General features: G+C 38.8%; 1 protein-coding gene across 8 annotated transcripts in view; it reads right to left on the reverse strand.

The window, feature by feature from the left end:
* The window catches only part of LOC149005472 (uncharacterized), a 55611-nt gene extending 42095 nt beyond the window's left edge, over positions 1–13516 (reverse strand). For all 8 annotated transcript variants that reach the window (XR_016175455.1, XR_016175454.1, XR_016175456.1 and 5 more), the window contains exons 1-3: positions 13177–13516; positions 12971–13078; positions 12499–12857 (exon numbers count right to left, since the gene is read on the reverse strand). Coding sequence is in view for 4 of the 8 variants with exons in the window: in XM_089167686.1 (XP_089023812.1) it covers positions 12499–12857; positions 12971–13078; positions 13177–13503 (794 nt within the window). In the remaining 4 variants the exon portion in view is untranslated. The remainder of the gene's footprint in view (positions 1–12498; positions 12858–12970; positions 13079–13176) is intronic.
* Between the last annotated feature and the right edge of the window lie 265 nt (positions 13517–13781).

The raw sequence follows: 13781 nt of genomic DNA on the forward strand, positions 1-13781 counted from the left end.
CTAACAATGAAATCAAAATATTTAAATAGTAAACTACTACCCAACCCACTAAGACTAAGAAAAATAACATGACAAACTGCCTATGAGCAGTGTTTCTCATCGTCCATCCACATAGATGCTGTCGTGGGATGATCTCTACGTCGCGTCGCCGGTAAACTCGAAACTGCTCACTGATGTCTTCATCAATTCTCCCCGACTTTGAAGAATTCACCTCCGGTGAATAAAGGCTCTGGTATTACTCTAGCATGTCTGGGTCAAGTCGTTGTAGCTCTGCCATCGTGATTCAAGTGTTGTCAATCTCAGGATGCCCCCACCATTTAACTAGGAATTCTCTATAAACTCCCTCTTTTGTAGTTGTAACTCTCTCATCAAGAATCTCTTCAACTGCCTCAACTTTGTTGTGAAATTTAGGCATAGGTGGTACTGAAGTAGTAGGGAGTGAAGGGGTCATACCAGCAGGGTCATCAAAGACAAAAGGAAGGGTGTCAAGGTCATCTGGATAGAAAAATGCAGTAGTAGGAGTGCCATGGAAGGGGACAAGGTCCTCCACATTGAAAATATTGTTGATTCCCATTTTAGTTGGTAGATTAAGAACATAGGCATTAGCTCCTATTTTCTTCAGAATCTCAAATGGTCCTGCACTACGAGCATGTAGTTTGCTCGTTTTACCTTTAGTGAAACGCTGCGGTCTAATCCTAACCATCACCATATCTCCTTCTTGAAACTCTTGCAGTTGTCGATGCACATCAGCTTTGGACTTATATTGATCATTACTCAGTGTTATTCGTTGTCTTATACTTGCATGTAAATCAAATATGTGCTGCGCAAAAGACTCGGCTGATGGGGAAGTCCTAGAGCTGGACACAGCTGGAATAAGGTCTATAGGAGCCTTGGGCTGGTATCCTAGACAAACCTCAAAAGGTGACAGATCAGTGGTTCGGTTCTTAGAGCTATTATAGGCAAACTTGGCTTGGGTAAGGACCCGGTCCCAACTAGTAAGGTACTCTCCTATAAGACAACGCAACAAGTTCCCTAGACTTCTATTAACAAAATTGTCTGATGTGTGATGTGTATCTGGATTACTTTGCGAGGCAACTAGAGCATAAACAACTCTTGACTCTTTACACTCAACTTCAATTTCTTGCTGATTTAGTATGCCAAGTGCTTTAGAGCAAGTTTCTTTGATGGTGCTGCCTTTATGCTCCACAACCTTAAGCTCTTTTGGGGCACTAGGGGTCAATCGGGTCTTTTTCCCTTTATATTCAAAGATACAAATGTTAGATTTCCCATAGGTAGTGACATCCCTATCATATAACCATGGTCTCCCTAGAATGATGTGAGCAACATGCATCTCTAGGACATCACACCACACACTATCCTCATAACCAGCAAAATGTAAGGGAACTAAACACCTAAGGGTTACAGGGATAGTAGACTGATCGACCCAAGCAACGTTGTACGGTTTGGGGTGAGCCTCTGGTTTGAGCCCCATTCTGGAAACAGCACTTTGAGCAATTACATTCATGCAGCTACCACTATCTATGGCGACTCGACAGTTCTTACCTTGATGGCAAGTGTAGGTAATAAAAATATTAGTCCGTCGCCAATCATCAATTGGGTTGTGATACCATACAACGCACAACTCCAAGCTTAGACCCATATACCATATCAAGATCCTCATCAGATATGTCTTCATCTGGTCTATGGTCTTCATACTCAGGCTCCTGATCGTCATCCTGATCTAAATCCACATGGTTTTGCCCTCCAACATAAAGGTTTCTATTAGGGCATTCCCTAGCAACATGCCCAAATCCTTGGCATTTGAAACACTGGAGGTGACCAGCTTTCATGGGGGGAGTTCCCAAAATGCCTTTACCCTTGTTATCAATTGGGTGTTGTGGATTAACAGGGGGTCTTTGGAAATTGGTAGTGTTAGGGGTAAACCTTCGAAAACTAGATTCTCCGGGCTGAAAGCTATTCTTTTGAGGAAAAGTCTTCATGGACTTCTCAAGTTCTAGAGCAATCCTAAAGGCTTGAGGGACATCTCGCACTAAGTGGGGTGCAAGTCGTGACCGGATATCGGAGTTAAGTCCAGTAATAAACCTAGAAAGTGTTTGCTCAACATCCTCACGAGTACGGCTTCTAATCTTAAGTTCATTGAATTTGGCCATATACTCAGTCATAGTTAATTTCCCTTGCTTTAGGGTGTTCATTTCATTCAACAAATTCAGCCTATAGGTGATAGGTAAAAACTCCCTTTTAAGCCTTTCTTGCATCTCAACCCAAGTGGTCACTGGCTCAAGTCCTAGATTGTTCTCTTGGTACTCTAATTCTGTCAAAAAAACTTGGGCAGCCCCAGTAAGCTTAATCTTAGCAAACCTAAAGCGAACCTCTTCCGACATATTATAAAAATCAAAGTACCTGTCCATTTGTCTAATCCAATCTAGTAAGACTTTCGCATCTATTTGGCCATCATAAGATGGGGCCTCTACCTTGACTATCCTCCTAATATCGAACCCTCTATCATGGGTGTCAAGAGCATTTTCATGCTCATAGGTTCCATGATGCATAGGACCAAGATGTCCACGTGCTCCACGACCTCTACCTCTACCTCTTCCATTACCTTGGAAATTATCTCCAGTTCAATCAAGATCCTCGAGGCGGTAGTCAAAGTTTTGGAGGTCCACTTGGTAGTTTTCATTCCTAGGTCCATTGGCTTGAGTATTATGTTCATGCTGCTCTTGCTGTCCCTCTATGGCTGTAAGTTGTGTTGCAAGGGTCCGAACATTACATTCTATGGCCTGAATGGTGGTGGCTTGGGCTGCTTGTGATGCCCTTTGGTTATTTAACTCTTCTTGAGTTGTTTGAATGGCCTTTAAGATCTCTCCATTTTGTTGGAGCAACTGAGTCAATTGGTCAGGGGTCAATTGGGCACTTGATGAACTAGTCATATTGGAATATTCGTTTCCACTTCGGGTTACTACCATACACAGTCTGACCTAAAGACGCCTAAACTAAAACCAGCAATTCTAACAACTCGACACCTAAAAGTCCAGCAGTACTGAAACTCTAAACTTGGCTCTGATACCAGAATTGATGTAGGAGAAACCCTAGAAACTAGGGGACCTACAAAGTGGCTACTAGACCCTTAGAATTAACGCCTATTCTTGACAAGATAGTAAAGAAATGAATTTTGCAACACTTGTAATCTGATTTATCATGCATGTAAGACAGTTAACGTAGAGAAATAAACACGATAAGTCTTACTGGTAAGCACAACTAAACAAGAATCGATAGGGAAACAAGGGGATGGGGATCTTAGCACCATAATACTAAATTGAATGCAACACTATTAAGAAACTTAAAGAAAAATAGAACTATCCTAATCAATATCAGATTTCTAACAAGGAATTCAACAATTAACAATGTAAAGGGAGTCTTAGGAAGTTTTTGTTTTAAACAAATAATTGAGAAATATTTTAGGAGAGCTAATGTTACCTGCTGATCCTGGCTGCAAAACAGGGGTTAGAAAACATCTACGAACATTAATAATAGAAAGAAAATTATATTTTGAAAAAGGGGGAATCCTAGGAAAGGAGAAAATAATATTCTGAAGTAATGGCGTATCCTAGGAAAGAGAGTAGGTGATAAGAGAAAGGGAGAGAAAGAAAAGAAACAAAGAGAAGGGAAAGGAGCCTAACAAAAGACAACTAGACTAACAAAGAAGGAAGAAAAAAAAGAAGAAGGTTTTTTATTTTATTTTATTTTATTCTACTAGAAAAACAGAACCGTGGGTTTGGGAAAAAGAAGAAGGTTTCCAGGAAAGAAACTAGGTCTTTTTTGAGAAAAAGAAGAGTAGATCTTTGCAGAGGAGAGCAAGGAGAAGTTTTCTAGTGGGAACCAAAGGTGAAAGGAGGAGAGAAAACTTACCTGGAGAGAGGAGAGAAAACCAGCACCGCCAGGAGAGAGAGAGAGAGAGAGAGAGAGAGCAGCGTGAGCTTTTTTCTAATTCTTTTCTTTCATTCAAAATTGCCAAAAACGAATTTGATACAAGGTTTAAATAAAAGAATTGATTCCTCACAACCCTACATGTTTAATTCCCAAAATAACCCCAACTTAAGTTGTATATATAACACAAACTCAAAATAATTCAAAATTGGGCCCAAACAGACTCTAGGCCCAGCCCATAAAGACTAACAATGAAATCAAAATATTTAGGGTAATTTTCATCTGGACCCCCTGAGGTTTGGTCCATGTCATTTTTAGTCCAAAAAAATGGACACTTTGCATCTGCCTTCCCTGAGGTATTCAATAAGATCAACTAAGGACAATTTGTGATTTTTATGACCAAAATACCTTCACATCTATTTTATCGTAAGATTTGCATATTTTTTTCACAATTAAATCCAACGGTGAAAATCAAAAGAGTGGGGTACTGACACCTTCCCATTACCTTCAGTTGGCCGTTAGATTTTAGACACGTGGATCATTCTAATCGAATGAACATAAATCCATCTGAAAAAATAAACATTTTTGAGTCCCCAATTCTCTCTCATCTCCTTCATCGTCCCCATTTCGGTCCGACGTCCATCTCTGGCTTTTTTCCTCTTCAACTCCGGCAGTCGTCTCCAAGATTTTAAGTTGTTCATGTTCTTTCGTTGGGTTTCAACCCTGCAAACAAAGATAACTTCTACGTTTCCAAAATTTTTGTTTGGTTTTTATTGGTAGAGATCTTCCAAAATTTATATGTTCCAGATTTTGGTTATTCATTGTTCCTCTGTTTTGTTTGAGCGCATCCTCAAGATCCCCAAATTTCTCTAAATTTTCTTTTTGGGTTACTCGTGTTATCTCGCAAAATTTATAGATTGTTTTGACATCATGATAGATTCTTTAAAAATTTCTGCAGTTGTTGGGTGTTCTTCTTAATAATTTCCTATTTGCTGAATTTTTTTCTGTTGATTTCATGGAAAACTTTGCCTTTCTGTCAATATTCTGGTGGTCCCAGTGTTAACCTCTTTTAACAGGAAACAGAGGCTACAAAGATTCAGTTGCAGAGAACAAAACAGAGAAGATCGATGTTCAAAGCTGAAGTCCGGTATAATTATTTTTTCCCCTTCACTTGTTTCTAGGGTTTAAGATTTAAAACTTGGGTTAGCATTACTGGTTTTCCCCCTAACCTCTTGTATTTTTTATATCAGATTCTTGAGGAGGTGAAGAGGGAAAAAGCCAGAGATGACGCCGGACAGAAATGGAGACGATGAAGGAGATGAGAGAGAATTGGAGACTCAAAAATGTTTATTTTTTCAGATGGATTTATGTTCATTCGATTGGAATGATCCACGTGTCTAAAATCTAACGGCCAACTGGAGGTAATGGGAAGGTGTCAGTACCCCCAATCTTTTGATTTTCACCGTTGGATTTAATTGTGAAAAAATTATGCAAATCTTACAGTAAAATAGATGTGAGGGTATTTTGGTCATAAAAATCACAAATTGTCCTTAGTTGATCTTATTGAATACCTCAGGGGAGGCAGATGCAAAGTGTCCATTTTTTTGGACTAAAAATAACATGGACCAAAGCTCAGGGGGTCCAGATGAAAATTACCCAAATATTTAAATAGTAAACTACTACCCAACCCACTAAGACTAAGAAAAATAACATGACAAACTGCCTATAAGCAGTGTTTCTCATCGTCCATCCACATAGATGCTGTCGTGGGATGATCTCTATGTCAGCGTCGCCGGTAAACTCGAAACTGCTCACTGATGTCTTCATCACTATCACTTACAAATAATAAGTTACGATATCTTGTAAGAATTCTATGAGATTAATTGAATTAATTGGATTTGGATGAATTTGTAGAGATTTTTTTGTTTCGAATTTGATGAATTCGGTACTGTTCATTCAATTTTCCCGAAAATTAGGAACTGGAAAAGATTTAAACACAGTGAACCGAGTAAATTCGTAATTATGATTTAATTAATTTTCTCTATCCATCAATTATGGTTTCATTTCTTCTAAGATTCTCAGTGCTTATTGTGTTATATGACCAACTCCGAAGAGGCTTGTCTTCAAGATCTTACCTGGAATGTACCCTAGTCTGTGTCCTCCCCCCCCCCCCACCACAACACTAAAGACTATTCTGCTTGTGTCAGAATTTTATCTCGGTTGGATTGACCTTTTGAGTTGCAGCTTGTGATTTGTTAATTGTATTTGCATTTGCATTTTCATTAGTACTATGCTATGTTGTATCTATGCATTTTCTTTTATATGTTGTTTGTGTATGAGATGGAAGAGTTTATTTAAGGAGTCGTAGCGGCTGTTTGGCAGGTGTAGGTTTTATGTACCTAATAAATGCAAACTCAGGTGAGATTATATTGAATAGATATAAACTGAATGCTAGTTCCTCGGTTGGCATTATGATAAGTGGGAATATTTGGACTGTACCAAAAAAATTCTGGTGTTTTTGTGCTTTTCTGGAACATGTATAGTTCCTCTGTTCCTTTGATTTTCTTAAGTATCTTTCTTTAGGATTTGTTAAACTTCAATCCTTACCCGCTTGGCTGTTGGAGGTTTGACCACTTTTACTTTTAGAACAAAACAGTGAATTATTAGTCAGACATGATACTCAGTGAAGCAAGATCTTTGTGTACCAGTTAGTTTTAAAATTTTAAATTGCATGCAGACCAAATGGGTTGTTAGAGGCTGCTTATATTTGAACTAGAGTTGTTTCAGAAGATTTTTGAGACAAGCACACTTTCATCCACCTTCCCCTTACCAAATATTCTGAAAAGGCCCATGTGATTTCTTTCAAATAAGTGACCTTTTTGCTAGTTTATTCCTGATGAAGCAGACTTTTGGGTTTCCCAAACCTGCTCTAACTGCTGCATGAAGTCTATAGTAGAGGAGGAAGATAAAACTCTCATGGAGTTTTCTCTGATTTCTTTTATGAAAATGTCTTCCTTACATGCTTTGTTACAGATTTAAATGCACACCAGGCTGCAGCAATGTGCTTAAGATCAATCTCTTATAACCATTTGAAATAGTAGAATCTTGTAATTTGAAGGGATTCTATTCAAGATGTTGCCTACATTTTCATTAAAATTCAGAGAGTCCTTTACTGATCCTATAGAGTTAGAAGGTTCCTCAAAGGTTTTTGTGGCTGCAAAGTTCTTTTCATCAAAGGTTTAGAGAGTTAGAAGGATCCTCAAGAGTACCATTTCTTCTATCTCCTAAAGTGATCTTACTAGCTTATTTCAAGAGGCAGGTAGTTGACTTTTAGGGTGTACATTGTAATACTCTTCTGTAGATGTGAAAAAGGTAATGTGAGAAAACAAACTCATCGTTCCTTACCTTGTTTGAGTTTTGTTTTTTAGAAGACAACACAAAATCTATTTCTATTGCAGAAATTCATGTTTAAATGACAGTTAAAGTGAATTATGTGTGGCTGCGACTCATTTTAGTTTGTTAAGGGAGGGGGAGGGCTGTGAGAGTGATAGGAGGCAAGGATTGTGGGTGGGGGAATTCTCTGCTTACTTGGCTGCTGCTAGAGTGACTAAAGGCTTCTTGTTGAATGCTTGAAGATTGCTCAAATGAAGAAGAAGAAGTTGAAATCGATGCTAGAATGCTGATCCTTAGACAAAACTTTTCACTCAACCATGGCCCCCTCAACTAGGAAACCATGATCCTCGAACTCAATCAATTTTATTCAATAAATCAGACTTGAAACTTACAAAGAAATAATAGGCTTATTTATTTCCTAGTAAAAGACACTAACACTATGTGGGAATCCCTAACAAACAAGGATCCCACAACCTAACTTGGACTCTTGATTTGAAATCTAAATAACTAAAGACACATGCTGTTAGGACCCTAGGATGAGAGGCCATGTGGAATGAGGGTTAGTTAGGGTTATTTGAAATTATAAATAGAGGGATAATTGAGGGTTATAAAAGGAGGGACAAGTGAGTGGAGAGGGGATCGAATGTTTTATGAGAGTTCTTGGGACACCACTGTGAGGTGTGGGGGTGACTGGCACCATAGAAACCAGTGTTATCTTGTTATTTCTTGCATTCTTGTATGAATTTTGGGAAATATTATTAGGGTTTTATCAATTGGCATCAGAGCTGTAACGATCCAGGGAGGTGATATGGCTTTATCTCTGTTTTTTGGTGATGGAAAAGCGCATGAGTGGTTAATAGAAGTCGAGCAATTTTTCCGGCAACACCAAATTGAGTGTGAATATTGGCTCGGAATAGCTCTCGAGCATTTGGATGGCGATGCACTTGATTGGGTATACGCAAGGTCTTGGCAGAAGTTGGATTGGGTAAGTTTCAGAGAAGCCCTGCAGATTGAGTTTGGTGATGACCAGGTGACAGATGTGTGTGTGACTTTGGAAAACAACCAGGAAGAAGTTATGGGAGCTATGGTCAAGATGGGAGACCAAGCACATCCGATGGAAAGGCTGCCGAATGAAATCGCCGAAAGAGATCAAACGAGTACTGCGGTGGTTGCAAGCCATATTTGGAGAAGAGAGAAGAAGAGAATGAGAGAAATCGTTGTTGAAACCTACCGGATTAATTCCGCAATGAGGGAAGATGTCGCTCGATCACCGGTTTGCAAGAAAGCAGGGGATCGAAAGACGCCAGAGGCCATCGCTGGAAACCAGCAAGTGGTGGCAAGAGTTGTTGTTCGTAGGAGAGGAAAACGAAGATGGAGATTTAAGGTTTTGGGGTTTGGTTTGGTTCACACCATAATGGTTTATGGGTTTGGTTCACTACTTAAGAGCCACAGTTCCTCTAATTTGGGCCACATTCAGGTACGATTGTTCTCACTCATAGGGCCCAAACAAACTCCATTTAAAGATTGGGCCGCTTGGTTCCCAAAGAAACCCCCTTGGGCCCAACCTATTTCATTCATCCCAACCCCAACCTACCTTATTAGCCCAATCTCCAGCCCAATTCTCTTAACCCATGGTCTGCCTTTAGACACTACCCATTTAAAAGACCCACCTTGGGCCCAACATATTTCCTTAACCCCCAGCCCATCCTATCTCAGTAGCCCAATCTCAGACCCATTATACCCTAGCCCATCGTATTTTATTAACCAAATACCCAACCCATTTCTCTTCACCCTTGGGTTTAAATATTTGGACCCCACCCACCTCAAACATTTAATATGGGCCTGGCCCAAATCGTTGCACCAACACCCATTGCTTTTCATTACCATTAAAGTCAACAAACCAAACCCAAACCAACCCGAACCAAATACTGACCGGACCAAACCAGCAATTCATCTTCTTCAACCTCTGAACTTCAGAATCGAAAGGGAGGCGGCAACGTTGGGGCTGCAGCGACTAAGGAAAACCCATCGTCTTCCAACAGCTGCACGCAGGCTCCTTGAGATGCAGCGGTGTGATGGGTATTAAAGTCTGATTTTGAGCAGTGGGTGTGTTATTCAGCCTGGGAGGATGATTTTGATTTACTACGATTATGCGGCACCATCACATGACTAAACTTCAACAATTCCATCACCTTGAGGACAAGGTGATTTTCGAGGGGCCGGTAGTGTTAGGACCCTAGGATGAGAGGCCATGTGGAATGAGGGTTAGTTAGGGTTATTTGAAATTATAAATAGAGGGATAATTGAGGGTTATAAAAGGAGGGACAAGTGAGTGGAGAGGGGATCGAATGTTTTATGAGAGTTCTTGGGACACCACTGTGAGGTGTGGGGGTGACTGGCACCATAGAAACCAGTGTTATCTTGTTATTTCTTGCATTCTTGTATGAATTTTGGGAAATATTATTAGGGTTTTATCACATGCTGATATCTATATATCTAAATAATTTGTTATTTAAGACTTTAAATAACTGTTTCATTGGTATGATTGGTTTGAGCAGGGCTAAACTGACCCAATTAACTCAATTTGTAATGGATAGGTTTGGTTCACAAGGTTCAACTCACTTATGTAAGTGTGAAATGTCTTTATGAATTTTATTGGTTTCTTTATGTTATAAATTATTGACATTTTATTTGTACAGCTGATAATGGAAGTCATTGAGGTCCTTGCTAGAGTTGGACTGCGGAATCCACAGAAATTTGAAGGTTATTTGCATCTTGCTAAACTTTTCCTCTTGTCTCTTCTCTGTACCTTAGTCTTTCAGCTTCTTCCTCTTGTCTTCAGCTTCCCAAGTTCTGATTTAGTTAAGGGGTAAACATAATAGTTGCTTTATAAAAACTATTAAGAAAATACAGTTGCAGATATGTGTTTTGAAGCAAGTCCTGCTTCTTCCATCTGATCTTTTGGTGAACCATAATCAATGTATCTGTCAGGTAGCACCAATGATCTCAACTGCAAACATTCAAAGAAGCTCCATAGAATCAGCAAGGTTCAGGGGTGGCATTTCTGTAAGGGATTTGAAAGGCTATGTGAAAGCTAGGGAGATTAATACCTTGATTTATTTAAGATAAGATCATGGCAATATTGTGTTAATGTTAATATACGTCCATGCATGACTAGATTATCTTTGATTGGAACAAGTTAAACCTATTGAGCAAATGGTATTCTGGATATGTCATATGCAAATTTCAAGCTATAACTATGACTTGATTCAAAGATTGAGCAATGTCATAGATGAGAAGAAAGATTTGATCGGAAAGATTGTTATTTGGATGTGTAGTCGTGCACCAGCATAGTGATGATGATGCATCATGCATGAGAACTCATATAAAGAAATTTCTAAATGAAATTCTTTTTTAATTTTTTTTCAGAGTTTAGCAGTAATTTCCTATGAGTTCACAGTTAACTGCTTTTGATCCAAAGAGATGGTCCTTATTTGCTGACACAGTTTCACTGTATTATGTGCGCTTGATATTGATTCTAAAACTTCTTTTTTTCACTTGAGATTAAAACTAGGGAAATCAATAGGACTATTTGTTTTCTTTATGTTTTCTTTATGCCTAGATCTCTATTTGTAATCACTGCAGCTCAAGTATTTCTTTAGCCCTGCCCCATGAGAGACAATACAGTTGCAGATATGTGTTTTGAAGTAAGTCCTGCTTCTTCCATCTGATATTTTGGTGAACTCATTTCTGTTTGGTGTCTTTTGATGTGTTTCTTTTCTTTTAATACGTACTCTTCCAACTTTTCTTGCAGTGATGCCTTCAGAAATGTTGTTACTACACCATTGAGAGCAGTGGTGGAAGCTTTGATTGATGCCATTTGGTTACAAACAGGAGGCAATGCTTCAATAGGAATTCCTCTGGCCAAGCTGTTGCCAAGAGTGGCACAGATGGGTCCTTTTCTTGCTGATTTGGTTCTAAGAAGAGGCCTGCTAGTGATCTCTATAGCCCATAGGTGTCTCTATTAGCATTAGACTGATTTCTTGTTGGACAACAACCGGGAAGGTGCGATTTTGAAATTTTGGATCCATGAGACTTCCTGTTTTTGAACCTGACACTGGATTTATCTTTTAAGTTTAATAACTGACATGTGATTTTGTAAAGATGTGTAATTTGGATCCATGAGACTTCCTGTTTTTGAACCTCCATATGCACGAGATTAGGGTCTTTTGTGAAGCCAAGCAGGGTTTCCTCTATTGTAGTCAATTCAACCTTCAGTCAAGTCATTCCATCTCCTCCACAATTCAAGACAAGACCCCCATATCCAGTAAGTAGCAGCCAGCATACCTCGTCCCCCTTCCCTCTCACTTTCTTACTCTACTTTTCTTGAATTTCGGATTCCCTTGCCCATAAAATTTCCAAGTCAAGGTCTAGACTAGTCTGACAATTGGAGTTGACTCAAACTTGGAGGAACCTTTCCCCATATGAGGTCTACACTCTCCCCAAGTAACAGCTCCATTCAAGTCCTCTAGAATGTTAACAGTAAAGTCCTACTAGGATTCAAACTCCTACCAAATTTAGGACTCTCACACCAGCCATCAGATTTAGTCAATTTTCACACTCCTCTTTAGCACCCACATACTAATCCTTCAGCATTTTATTCAAATCCAACCATTTGAAATACCCAAAATCCCCCTATAGCATAGTTCAGAAGGGTTGAGTCATTGAGGATCTTGGAAGAACTGACCCTCATTCGATTGTGGCTACATCAACAATATTCTACTGTTGAGAAGTAGCAGATAGTTGAAGGTTTATATTAGCAGAAAAGGTGATGTTTTAAATGTTTTGTTCTGTTAAGGCAATATCAAGTTTCCCACGCAAAGTAACCTATTACTGGATCGTCCAACAGAAAAATCTCTGCCTTAACATGCCAATTAATTTATACAGCAAATGGACATTCCCACAGATAAAATGTCTTGAAGTAAATCAATGATCTAGGAAACCTGGACAGGAATGAATGTTTCAAACAGAACCAAAAGATTCAGTAAGCAAATTAAAATGTAATGAGTCGAATGGTCCCATCAGTAGATAAATTGGGAGACATTCATCAGCTTGAATTATTTTCCTTTATCTTGAAGATAATCTTTCTTCCCTTACCGATTATCAAGCAGAACTGTATCGAACGCACGCATTGAAGGATTCACTGGATCAGACACCTCCATCTCCTCCGGTAGTAAGTTGAGATCTGGGGTACGCAACACCTTCATCCCAGTGTGATTTGACATCTTTGAATCAATAACTGGATTCAACCCAGATAATCTTTTTTCATTTGGTTCGGAGGAACTGCAGCTTGTGGACGTTCCAAAATTGGATGCCACACGCTCCACATCCACTCCTGCCTTCTCGTAAACGCCGTCAATGACTGTTTCTTCAGATGCAGCAGCCTTTATTGGTGTTGCTGGACTGGATTTCAAATCCGTCTTCTTTGGTGCCTTCAAAGAACCTAAATTTTTCAACTGCAACAGAAATCAGACAAAAAATTAGGGTTACAAGAAAAGGAAATGACATTGAATAGGATTTTATCCCTTTTTTTTTTTTTCGGTAGAACCAAAAAAAAAAAAAAAATTACCTTCGTTTGCAAATCCTTCAACAACCGATATCTTGTATCTCTCTGTTGCAGCTTTTCCTCCTTTTTTGTTTGAAGCAGTTCCAGCAGAGTATCCATCATCTCCTCTGTCTGCAACATTTAAAGGATGTATAAGTATGTAGAACAAGAAGCAGAAAAAATTGAATCAAACCCACTCTCATTAACCTGAGACTAATACATTTACTTACCAATTCTTCAGTCTGAGATTCTGTATCCTTGGAGTGACGAACAGGACTCGATTTGGGTTTACATTCCTCATTTTGATAACGACTTTTTCTGCAGCCCCAAGTTTCTGGAAAACTCGGGTAATTGGGATCACTACTGTCTCTCGCCTTCTTCATATTCTTCTTGTTTACCGATTCAGAGATTTTTGCACTTAGCTTCTTCTCTGTTGAATGCAGAGGCTTTTCACCTTCTTGGATTTGTTGAACGATTCGAGATACAGAAGAAAGAAGCTCGGTTTTAAGGATAGGAATTTCAGTTAGAGAACGATTTTGAGTTGGACTTCTTGACATAGCAGAGATATAATCGAAGTATGTTTCTAATTACGACTTTCTATATTCAATAAATTTATTTGTTAATATATAAACTAACTAGTTTAACCCTGATTTTCTCCCGCCAAATTAATTTTCAGAATATTTTTAATTTATCCTCCGAGAATACAAATTTAAATAATAATTTCTTTTTAAAGTATGTTTCTGAAAATAATTTTTAAACTTTATTTATTTATTTTAACATTAATTTTTTATTTGACAACATTCAATATTTCTATTTTTTTTGGGGGTAAAAATCT

Source organism: Hakea prostrata, chromosome 9 (assembly GCF_041222555.1).
Source record: "Hakea prostrata isolate BN-2017 chromosome 9, UWA_Hpros_2, whole genome shotgun sequence".
NCBI lineage: Eukaryota > Viridiplantae > Streptophyta > Magnoliopsida > Proteales > Proteaceae > Hakea > Hakea prostrata.